Below are 13,166 nucleotides of genomic sequence, written 5' to 3'. Positions count from 1 at the left end.
GTGCTTTAATGTCAGAAAAAATTAAATGTAGCATCCCATTGGTTGACAAATCACATAAACATTCACCGCGCTATACATGCAGTTCGCTGACAATTCTGGAATTTCGGTCAAATACATGCTTAATTCACTGCTTATGAAACATACAATAAGCTTTGCATGATCGTTCATATCTAGCCTATAAATACACTACTTTAGCGACAAGACAAAGGGATGTAGTTGTTGTGAGAACAGCATTGACCGCAGCAATGGTTGTCCCCTCCACCATGTTTAAAGTTCATGACCCGCCGCCCAACTCGGAAACTCTGGTATCAAAACTATTTCCGAATTTCCCAGTAGTAAATACGACTTGAGAGGCCGTTCACGTCCAATTTCCGACTAGGAAACTCGTATTTACTATAATTCCCATAGCACGTGAAGACAGCATTATATATTGTTGAGGAAAAAATGTAATTGTCGTATTACAAGTATGTCGTATTTTTTACGTATCCAAACACCTTTGTATTGTAACCAAACTAATTTTGTTATTGTAATTGTTTTATTAAGATGGTGGTTTATAAAGAAAGATGCCAAACATGTTGTTGTAAATGTTTTAAGAAAGTGGTTTAAGAAAAACACCACACTTGTTGTTTTAAGCATATATTAAGATATTGGTATATTAAATGGAGAGAGAAGAAACATGCATTAGCAAAAGCATAGCCAGAGAAAAATGGAAAAAAATCTGGACGTTACCATCGGGTATTGTGTTGCAAATGAAGCGTAAAAAGAAGACCTTATATAAACAGCTTCTTGGGGGATTTCCAGAACTCATGACGTCACAAGACATTGGAATCCACCTTCCGTCTATAAAAGACTGAATTGTGGTGATTAAGTCAGATACTGATTCTCTGGAACAGCTTCTCCAGTGCCAGCTGACCTGCCATTGTTGCCTCGGACCAACAAAACTTGCAAACAATTTGATTTTGTTTTTATTTCTATTTTTATATTAGTATTTTGTATGTAAACTATTTAGCCTGTAGACAATACAACTATACCTAATTATAACCAACAAGCCCACCAGCCAAAAGTCTCTGATTTCTGAACTAGAGTAGAACAGACCACGAAGTCTTCTGTGACCTATTTTGTAAGTATGAAAACTCAGATGCTTATGAGATGGGTCAGATTTGACTTACTTGACCTAACCTGAGAGTAAATAAAATAAGGTACAAGGTGTAAGAAATTAAGCACCATAAAACAATTGTTCAATTGAATGCATTTTTTCCCCTGATGTTCTTGTCTGACCTGCTGTACAACATATCAAAAGATGATCAAAAACTGATCCACCCTCTTAAAACACTCACCAGGAAGAGACTTATTATTTCACTCATTTCTGTCAGACTGACGCTTTTCTGAATTTCAGGACAAAATCAAAAAGGAATCATCGATCATCGACAAATTTTCAAGAGGCATTTTTAAGTTGACAACAGACCATAATCGTGGTTATTATTATTATTTTTATTTTTTTTCATCATTCAAATGGAGAAAGTAATGATTGCTGGAGCTCAAACAGAGGAAATGTATTCACAAGCTGAATATGATTATATTTGTCCTGTGTGTTTTGATATTTTCACGGATCCTGTTCTTTTATCATGTAGTCACAGTTTCTGTAAAGAGTGTGTTCAACAGTTCTGGAGAACCAAGAAAACTCAGGAGTGTCCAATGTGCAAAAAATCCTCAAGAGAGGAACCTCCAATTAATCTGGCGTTAAAAAACTTGTGTGAGTCATTCCTGAAGGAGAGAAATGAGAGGTGTTCATCAGGATCTGAGGAGATCTGCAGTTTACACAGTGAGAAACTCAAACTCTTCTGTCTGGAGGACAAACAGCCGGTGTGTTTAGTGTGCAGAGATTCACAGCAACACGTCAATCATAAATTCAAACCCATCAGTGAAGTGGTTTCATCATATAAGGTAAGAGAAATGACTTTTAGCCAACTTCATGTTGTTTTAACCCCTTGAGCAATGCAGCATATTTTGAATTTTGTTTTACTGATTTTGGCATACCTGGATTTAAAAGAGCACCCTCACATACATTGGAGTAAATTGATAAATATGGTCTCATTTAATAGAAAATATCCTACATTTTAACACACGGGTGGAATAATTAATATTTTTATTGTATGTTTTTCTTAATTTTATGATAAACAAATAATCTAATTTAAAAAATCTAAGTTTTTATTTGAAAGTCTGTTATTTAAGATCTGTTCGGTCCATCTCCCTGCAGAAAGTTTATTTTGATTCCACTAGGTGCCAGTAAACAGGCAAAAAAATAATTTTCTTTGTATCATTTAAAAAAAAAAGTTATGGATATTTAATTGAAGAGAGGCAATATGTCCAACAGGGGTCTCCATTCTGCCAGATCAGGCACACCTGCATTTGAAACAGTCCCTTATCCACATACATTGGGCTAAATGGATAAAAATGAAAAAATTTTCACAAAATACCTTACATTTTAACACGAGTGGAATAATTCATAATTATTATTGCATTTGTTCATAATCCAAAGTATCACAACTCTGCATCGAGCTAGCTAGCTTTCGCGTTCAGTGCGCCCTTCTCCCTCGTGTTTGGAAAGGCATAACTCGGCATCAGATTGGTCTAGGAGTTTGATCGAGGTCTCTTTGGACAGATCTGATTGGGGGCTTTTCAGACATATGACACGTGATGACGTAATCTCCCATCGACACTTGTAAAGGGGCAATTTTAAGCAAAACTAGTCAAAATCGCACCATTCAACTACATCGCATATATTGATCGGCACATCTGAAACATATAAGTAATTGTTTTTTTTTTCTCTTTTGAGGCTTTCGGTTTGAGAGTTGAATAAAGACTGAGTGCAACCATCGTTAGGACTCTGCGTCATCACATGGGTGACCCGAGTTCGGTTCACGATCCCGATAATATTTTTTTTTTTGTGTTTAACCTTTGTTCTTTTTTGGGACAAGACAACCTCCGTTACAATGAAAAACAAATATACTTTTGCACTGCATTATATTATCATATCACTGTATCATCTTCTCTTCTTTTTTAAGTGTAATCTGGTGTTTCATGGAGTTTTCATTTTAATTCTAGGAGATGCTCAATACAGCACTGAAATCATTACAAGAGAAACTTCAACACAGAGAGAAAATTAAAGAAGAGTTTGAGGAAACAGTTCTACAGATCAAGGTGAGAGAGTCAAGAGTCATTTTCATTACAGCTGTAGATCACTATATACAGTTATGATCTGATATATTTAACACAATGGACTCCAGTTGATTATTTTTGTAAATTACTATCATCAATCTGCTTCTGGATTGTCATATGTTGGTATCTGAGTTTATTGCAGATCTGAATGATGTGATTGTGTTGATGTGTGTTGATTGAGACGATTGAAGTGAATGTGGTTTGATTTCAGTCTCAAGATGAGCACACAGAGCGTCAGATTAAACAGCAGTTTGAGAAGCTTCATCAGTTTCTCAGAGATGAAGAAGAAGCTACAATCACTGCACTGAGGGAGGAAGAGGAGCAGAAGATGCAGATGATGAAGGAGAAACTGGGGGAGATCAACAGACACATCTCAGCTCTTTCACACACAATCAAAGACACGGAGGAGATGATGAAAGCCAGTGATGTCTGCTTTCTGAAGGTCTGATTTCAGATGATTGATTGATTGATGATTGATTGAGTTCTTGAGGATCAATGGTGTGTTTGTTCTGCAGGAGTTTCCAGTTTCAATGGAAAGGTGAGTGATCTGCTGGTGTCTCTGGTCTCTCTGCAGTGGCTTTGGATCAGAAGCAGTTCTGATCCTGAATGTTCTTCCAGAGTCCAGATCTCATCACAGCCGGATCCACAGACGCCTTCTGGAGCTTTGATTCATTTGACACGTTACTTGGACAACCTGCCCTTCAGAGTCTGGAAGAAGATGCAGGACATCGTCCAGAACAGTGAGTCTGACTGCAGAAGATTTGAGCTCTTAATCTGAACTCTTAAACACAATGGAAATGACAAATGAAGAATATTTACAGATCTTATCTGATGAATCCGTAGGGCTTCAGTGAACGACAGTAATATAGTCAGGGCTTAATTTGTGCTGGAAAGATCCGATCCGGCACCACATTTTGGTGGATCCCCCTCCTCATGAGCCAACGAAAGGCTGCGCTTTGCTTTGTCAATCACCGTTGTCGTTTTGAATCAGCATAGCATTTCAATATTTTAGTGAATGTGAGCATGATTTATCTGTCAATCAGATGCATTTTAAATAACTTTCTGTGTGCGTGCTTTGGATGTGATAGTCTACGTATGAACAGATGATTATTCATATCCAAAACGAGACAACGATGTGACGCACACGCAGGTTGCCAGATAAACGACACCAACAGGAATGAGCGCACATGCCGATGAATGAAATTCATGAAACTGAATGAAACTGGCAGTGGGCGGGTTTCACAAGTAACAAACAGACATTCCGGGCCTGAATGCACATTTTCAAAGGAGAATTACTGACTGTAGCATTGTTTTTCAGATAGACAAGTATGTTAACTTAGCATGTTTCTTAAATATCTGCAAACATATTATGGTATTTTTATGCTTTAGTAGAGTCAAAATCCTACATACAGCACCTTTAAAAATAAAATACTTTCATCATTTTCAAACTTAAAATCAGCAAGCTTTTATTTTGGCGGGTTGCCGGTGTTGTGCCCATTTTCAACCCCTGCCAAATTATTACCCCCTCTCATTTAAATCGCTACCTGATTGCCTAATCCTAACCCCTCCCCCACACCTAACCCTAAATTTACCAATACTAGGGGGGTAGTAATCTGGCGGGGGTCAGAATTGGGCACAACACCGGCAAGTAAGTATATGCGCTTCCTTGTTTAGCGCTGCCGATTGTAGAGCGTTAGTGAATGAAATATCACAGTTTTGCATTGTGCTTTGAAAACAGCAGCGGGTTGCCTAGATTTATGCTTTCAGTTTGAATAGAAATCTTATACAGTACAGTTTGTCGATCTAAAATGGTAATTGTGCATTAACAGCTGTCAACCATGTCAGTACGCAAACGCGCGGTCTGAACTTATTTACACATCGCATTTCTTATTTTGGTCACGCATGCGGACCAGTTATGTGCACCCCTGTGTGTGTGTGTGTGTGTGTGTGTGTGTGTATGTATATATATATATATATACACACACATACACACACACACTGGATATTTTTATATGCTTTTTGAAACACACACACACACATACATCTAATTTTATTGACGCAGTGTGCATTTTCTGTTTGACCCGTGGCTTAGCCTGTAGTTGGAGAAATGGAGATGCACAGTGTTGCCATCTTAACGACTTTGCCGACTCCTTTAGCGACTTTTTTTCCCCCTCTTCAAAAAAGCTTCTAGCGACAAATCTTTAGGGTTTGTGCACAGTCATTGTCTTTGTGTTCATTCTCCCATCAGCCCCTCCTCCTCCTCTTTCTCCCAGGATCAGCTATGTCTTGTGTGAAATGGTTGTTTGTGTGTGTCCTGCAGCAGCAGCAACTCTCTGAGCAGACAGACGTGTGTATTTTGTCTAGTGTGCAAGCTTTGAATGTGACTCATCCAATCATATTTATATATTTTTTGAGTCTTCCATAATGAGAAGCTGTTTCTGCATCCATGTCAGACGTATCATTCATTTGTTATAAATAACCAAATCTTTAAGTTTGCCTCCAACATCCATCCATCTACAGTATCTATCCATTAAATTTATATACCCACTATTGGGTACATAACCATTGTTGGTTTACAGAGTGCTGGAGCCCATCATTGTCAAATTTCAACTTTTTTACATTGCATTACATTACATTATATTAACCCCCCCCATTATTATTATTATTATTATGCTGACTAAAAATGTCCATATGTTGTTAGAAATGTATGATCGCAATCAATCAGACACATCGATTTGTCGCTCTGTTGAGAATGTCTTGAGTCTTAACCAGGAACATACTCTGTGTTGAATGACGCATTTTTGAAACCAACATACCTCAAGTAAGCAGGTTTTGGGTTAATCAACCAAAAGTTCAGGGTAGCTGACATTTAAAACTGCTAGAACAGACTTTAGACAGGATAACCAAAGCCGGTTTGAAACATAGTCTAAAGAAGATGGAAATAGACAAACACGAGGTAGATTTCATAGGATTTAAACTAGGTAAGGACATGAAAGCTCTAACAACAAGCACCAGAAATAAGTTAGAGGAAATGGAGAGATCAGGGCCCCCTAAATCACGAAAACAACTGCAGTTGTTATTGGGAACGCTGAATTGTATCAGAGAACTGATACCTAAATATTCCAGGGAGGCTAAAGTGTTGTATCAAGGCACTTGCGAAGGGAAATGGCAGGGGACAGAGCAGATGGAAAAGGCCAGATTAAAATTAATCATTGGATAGTGGCGAGCTGGAGCGAAGGGATGAAAAAATCCCATTGCATGTCCACATTTCTGAACAAGAGCAAGAAGTGATGTTAACACTTTTTAATGGAGGTAAATCACCAATTGCTTTTCTTAAAGGTAAGTTAACTGTGCTTTCTGGAATACACCCCAGGAGGGGGGGAAAGAGCCAAAATAATAAACAAAACTCACAAACTAACTTCCACATAAACCTCTTTCCTGCATAAAATAAAGAACAAAGAAACAACAATCTTTCCTCCCTACTATCCTCAAAACAGGAGAAAACTGAAGAAAACAAAAGGCACCCTCCTCTCTCCACAGGTCTCTTTTTGTTCACAGGTAGTTCAATGAACTTACACACCATTGTTTTGTATGACATTGAATTTTGTGTTACCAAGCATGTTGTAAATTCGAAGTAAGCCACCAAGCAGGGAGAGAGAACTCATGGAGGAAACTACCAAACAGGCTTAAATCAACTCCGCAGAAACGCCGCCTCTGATGTCGCCGTATCTCCATGCACCTGTGCGCGCTCTAACAAGCACTGTTAGGACAGACAGAACCATAACAACAGAACATGTGCACAATCAGTGCAAAAACAACAACATAATCATTAAATAAAACACACAACGTAACATTCCTCCCCACCAAAGAAAGAGACAAACTTACTTTGTCTCTTCTATTTACAAATGGCATTTTCAGGACCAACTGCTCTGGACAGCGCATCAGCTAGTACCATCTCTGAGCTACGTTTGTGAACAATCTCAAGATTATATTCTTGAATGCCCAAAGCGCATCAAACGTTGATTTAGACTTTGCATGCGGGACAGGAACACCAAAGGGTTGTGGTCTTTATACACTCTTACAGGAAAAGGATTAGCACTTAAATAACATCAAATTGTCTCAGGGCCAACAACAAGGCTAAGGCTTCTTTGTCAACTGTACTGTATTTACTGTCATTGAACGTTTTTGAAAAGTAACAAACCGGTAATTCTACATTTGCCTCTGATCTCTGCATTAATACCCCCCCCAGCAACCCCACTTGTATCCACCTCAAGCAAAAAAAGGCTCTAGAAAATCTGCCGTGGCTAAATTTTATTCTCAGTGACTTATTCACGCACATTAAAACTATTTATTAAAAGCTTCTTTCTTTTCAGATTCCTACTTACAACATTATCATAATAGGCTGTATATTAACTTATTGTAACGGAAGGAGCTTATTGAGAACGCCCACACCGCAGAAATCCAAAGAAAAAATACAAACTGGCAAGCAACGCTTCCAACATAACATTACATTAAGACAGAGCATCAAACTAATGAAACAAGGGACTAGCCCCCGGTTTCACAAAGAAAGCTTAATCTAGTCCCAGATTAAAATGCATGTTTGAGCTGTCTCAACTGAAAATCTCTTGCTCTGACATATCTTAAAATATGTCAGCGTCACAGTTCTGTGTCAAGATGTTTTCTGTGTAATGTTTTCTTCTAAGGCATTTTTGTAAAAGTTGCTTAAATATCTTAAATTTAACTATGGCCTAGTTCTGGTTTAAGCTAAGCCCCGTTTGTGAAACCGGGCCTATAAGTACTAAACTAAATGAGGACTAATGAGGTAATCAAATGATAACAGGTGAGGAGTGATTAATCAAAAACCATGGCAACAAATGAGGAACTGAAACAGAAGGCAGGAACACAGGGAAAACAAACCCAAAACTGGCCATAAATGTAACACTTATTGGGAGAAAACCGGTAGTTCTATGTAAAATCACACATTGAGCACCCCCATATAGCCAAAATGGCATGATCATAACATCTCTGCGAACATTCGCTTGTGAGATTAGTCGTCGAATCAGTCTCCTCCTATCAAAGTATTGAATCTTTGACTATTCGGGGTCACCCCAATTTTATGCATGTATAAAATGTATTTATTTGTTTTTCATTAATGTGTTTTACAAAACAAAAAGCAATGTGTAACATTTTACCAGATTTAATACTACACATTCACTTTTATTTGTTTCCCACTAAATAATGTTATTTCACTAATTGTTTACATTTTATAAAATTGTGCACTCATGAGTTTTCTAGAATAACTTGTGCTGCTGAATTGTCCACTAACCTAGTTTATAATAGTATTTTTGTCATGATTATGATTATATATTTTTCACATTTTTTATTTTTCATTAAAATGAAGTTGTCTATAAACAAACAAACAAAAAAAAACTGACCCCTAATCATGATGTTGGCACTAAAAGGATCTATGCAAAACAGAGATGTATGCTACGCCCTCTTCTGAAGATGGGGAGGGAATATGCAGCATATTCTGGGGACACCCAAGACCAATATTACATCTTGTAAAAAGGGGTAAAATAGATGCCCTTTAATGATGGTACAATATGAAATGGTAATACTAACCATCGGGACATTTCATGGTGGTTCATTGGCAAACCGGTGACCATTTACATCCCTAACTTGCTTATATATATATTTTTGCTTTTATACAGCATCAGAAGGGGAGAGGCTGACCAGACATATTCCAGTCATCAAATACAGTGGTCATGCTGAACCAGAAACTCCTGATGACAGTCTCTCATCCAGACGGATTGTTCTTCTGGGTCAAACTGGTGTTGGGAAGAGTGCATCCGGAAACACAATATTGGGACAGAAAGAGTTCAGATCCATGAGGAGAATGAATTCTGTAACAACCAAATGTTCAGATGCACACGCCACTGTTTCAGGCAGATCTGTTACTATAGTTGATACTCCTGGATTATTTGGCACACAGATGAAACATGAAGAGTTAATGACAGAGAAAGGGAGAAGTGTTTATTTATCCAGTCCCGGACCACAGGCTTTTCTCATTGTTTTAAGAGTAAATGACAGATTCACTGAGGAGCAGCAGCAGATTCCTCAAAAGATTGAGATGTTGTTTGGTGAGGAGGTGTTAAAATACTCCATCATTCTCTTCACTCATGGAGATCTGCTAGGAAGTACAGTAGAGAAAATCATTGACAGATATCCTGCATTAAGACATCTAGTTGATCAGTGTGGAGGCAGATTTCATGTCTTCAACAATAGAAATGAGAATAACAGAGAGCAGGTGAATGAACTACTGCAGAAGATTGATAAAATGATAGAGCAAAATGGAGGGGGACATTACAGTATTCAGATGTTTGAAGATGCTCAGAAATTCAGACGAGAGAAAGAAAAAAGAAAACGGAGAGAGGAAGAGCAGAGAAAACAAGAGGAGCAACAAAGACAGGAGATTGAGACAGTGAGAAAAGAGGCAGAGAAAATCAGAGCAGAGTGTGAAGCTCAGAAATCGTCTGAACTAACAAGACTCAAAGCAGAGCTAGAGAATGGATACAATGAGCAAATTAAACAAAAACAAGAGGAAATTAAGGGAACAAAAAAGACAGAGCCAAGAATCAGAGCAGATTTAAATGCTCAGAGACTTGAACAAGGCAGACTTAAAGCAGAGAAACGGAGTGAGAGTAAACGGCAAGTGGAAATACTTAGACTAGTGAATATTGCAACAATCAGAGCAGAGAAAAATGCTCAGAGACTTGAACTAGACAGACTTAAAGCAGAGACACAGAGTGAGAGTAAACGGCAAGTAGAAAAACTTAGACTAGTGAATATTGCAAAAATCAGAGCAGAGAAAAAAACAACCAGTGTATTTATACGTTTTTTTACCAAGCATAGGTTTTGGTTTTTTACTTTTGGTTTTGCTGGATTGTTGACTGGTTTCCCCATTCTAATATATTGCAGTGCTTCTTATGCTATTCATAATGGAGCTTCAGTTGGAAAATGTTTGGTTATAGGAACTTTTTCTTCTGCAGCAGTTGGTTTAACTATTAGTAGAGCTATTGCTGGAGCCATTTGTGAACCTTCAGATTAGAGTAAGTAGATCAACAAAGAACAAAAAAGAGGGTTGAGGTACTGTAGCAACTCGTAATGTAATAAAGTATAATGTGATTGCAAATAGGTATTACATAATAAGTACTGCATTATGAATGTAATAGGATGTTCATAATGTAGTAATTTTCACAAAATCCTAAGGTCATAATTTAATGTTTTCAATGAGAAATTTACTATATTATGAACACACTGCAGCAACTTGCAGTGTAATCGCAGATCGTACTAGCAACAGATAATGTAGAAGTGAAGCAATGTTTCTCTAAAACAAAAATAATATAGTTAGGCACACAAAACGTAATATATACTTTTAATTGGTTATTATGTAAAAGGAATGTAGGGTAGGCTACATTGTGAATTTAAACATTTTTAATTTGATCTGCATCGAGTCCTAGAATTTTTTTAAGTTAAATTTATTAAGTTAATTTAAGTATAAATTAAATACAAAAAGAGACATCTAGAGGTTAGATCCTCAAAATGTATAGTCACAGGTGTATCTATTTAAGTCTCTATTGTTTAACACCCTGACGAAGGCCTGCTTGGGCTGATACGCATTGGTGTCTTTTTAATATGTAGCCCTGTCTTATAATAAAGGCTTTTTACTTTGCTTGCTATGTGAGTGCCTGGATGTGTTTTTTTTGTTTGTTTTTTTCCCTTTTTTTTTTTTTGTTTGTTTGCAATGGGATCCACTTTTTATTTTTATCTTTAAATGTTATTGTGTGTTTGTACTTTGTAAAGGATGACCCTATGGTTTGTTTTTTTTGTTTTTTTTAAATCGCTACCGGTGTGGCTCCCTTCTCTGGTGGGTAGAGAAATTGAAGTGGAGCGAGCACATTGCATCTATACAAAAGCCTATCAGATCGCGCTAAACCATGGGTCTTTCTCTTCAAACTGTTACGGTACACAGACAGAGAGCTGTCAGTCTGCGGGCTGCCAGACTTCATGCTCCAGTGAAAACAAGCGACAGAGCAACACTGACCTTCTTTTCAGACTTTTCTCCCGTGACTGCAAAAAGAATTGCATTTGCACCAGTTCGGAAGGAAATGAGGGAAGCTAGTATCCAGAATTTTCTTCTTTATCCTTCAACGTTGAAGGTCATTTCGAAACAAGGGGAACCTAAGGCCCTGTCCCAAATGGCACACTAAACCCTCACGGTCTTCCTCGGAGTCCACACTTTTGTGATGTAATGATGCTTTGACTGTTAGGTAGAACACGGCCTTCGAAGGACACTCAGAGTCTAGCCTTTGCTGGATTTCCTAATTGCACCACCAGTTCCAGATTGCCTCCTGTCACGTAGCAATGGTGTGAGAAGAGAGCTGCCATGGATGTTATTTGTTAATGAAAATGAAAATGAAAATAACTATGGATCCTGAATTGTTAGTTTTTGACTTTTAATTACTGAATTTCACTTTAAATGCAAGTATTGGGTTTCAAATTAGGATATTGTAATAATATGAAAAAAATTCAAAATATAAAGTGGTTAAATGTTTACTTATATCTTACCAAAATGCGATTTTATGTAGTTTATTCTATTATTCATTATTATGTACATAAATGGACTGTGGTGAACAGACAGGCTTTCAACCTGTTTAGTTTTATGCAGTTAAATATAAAAAGTACACTTACAAACGTTACTGCCGCTCATCAATGGCATCTGTCACGGTTGCTAGGTGACAAGAACAGTCCTCCGTAGGCTAAGTCCGAGTCCTTTGCAAACAGCCTTTGATTTAGGATGCAGCAAGAGGGGGCAAAGCCACTAGAAAGCTAGCCTGCAATCATTAGCCGAAAAAGCGTAACGGCTAAAGCTAATGCTTCCAGTCTGGCTGTATTTAGCAGAGTGAGGTATAGCCCCGGTATGATTGGCTGGCGTCATCCAACCAGGTGAACCAATCAGTGTTCGTACTTCACTATGATTGGTTAGTTGTTTAAGTTTTATGAGCCTATCAGTGCCTGTGTGGTGACTATAAAAGAGAGAAGTGTTTGGCTCCTTGTGATGCATCATCCTTGTTACTAGTGGTGGGCAAAGCGAGGCTTTGTGAAACACTGAAGCAGTCGAAGCAAATGTGTCGAGGCTTCGAAACATTTCGACACCCGTCTCTACGGTGACACCTAGCGGTCATTTTCAAGTATTGCTCTGAAACAGCGTCGACACAGAAACAGTTAAGCGAATTGACGATTTATAACCTATGTTGTGTCAGTTACTCCACTAAGTGATGTGGGGGAGTGGTTAGTGTGCTCGATTGGAATGCTGTCACCTTGGGTTTGAATCCTGGGTGACGCAGTCATCTTGACAAAATTATTAAAAACAATTAAAATGTGTGTTTTTATTGTTCTGTTCTCGTAATGTGTTGAAACATCAGTCTGACGTCTGAATGAACTCTGTGAATAAGTAAGTGTTATTTTGGTAATGAAAAATATACAATAAAGTACATCAAGCCACTTTTTTTACATATAAAGATTTTTATTTAAAAATATTATTTGTTCTGCTGTTGATGGACTCTTTTTTTACATATAATTTCTCCAGCCTTTGAAAAAATCCTCTCACAAGGGACACTTGTCGCTGGCATGCACAGATACTTTTTAGCTAGAATGTACAGTTTAGGAAAAATGACAGCTCTCTCCTTCCAGTACTTTAGGGGATCTTCCATTCTGGGCAGAAATGCATCTGTGAGGTACTTTTTTACTTCCACTGTGGCATCAGCTGTAGCACTGTGTGTTGTGTGGGATTCACGTACACGATTATCAAAAAGTTCCCATAAACAGTCCTGGCTTCCTGCTGCTGTTGTTGATGATGATGATGGACCTGATGCTGACCATTGTGG

The 13,166-nt window shown here is 37.9% G+C and overlaps 1 protein-coding gene across 1 annotated transcript; it reads left to right on the top strand.

The window, feature by feature from the left end:
• Positions 1–921: 921 nt before the first annotated feature.
• Positions 922–11,416, top strand: LOC131538713 (uncharacterized). Its single transcript, XM_058772767.1, has 6 exons — positions 922–1,944; positions 3,106–3,201; positions 3,431–3,661; positions 3,735–3,757; positions 3,838–3,959; positions 8,931–11,416. Exons 1-6 carry the CDS (start codon positions 1,513–1,515, stop codon positions 10,325–10,327), a joined length of 2,301 nt encoding a protein of 766 aa, XP_058628750.1. The 5' UTR covers positions 922–1,512; the 3' UTR covers positions 10,328–11,416.
• The last annotated feature ends 1,750 nt before the right edge of the window (positions 11,417–13,166 follow it).

Source organism: Onychostoma macrolepis, chromosome 04 (assembly GCF_012432095.1).
Source record: "Onychostoma macrolepis isolate SWU-2019 chromosome 04, ASM1243209v1, whole genome shotgun sequence".
NCBI classification, from domain to species: Eukaryota; Metazoa; Chordata; class Actinopteri; order Cypriniformes; family Cyprinidae; genus Onychostoma; species Onychostoma macrolepis.
Note: the sequence above shows the minus strand (reverse complement) of the source record. Positions and strands in the feature narration are given on the sequence as shown.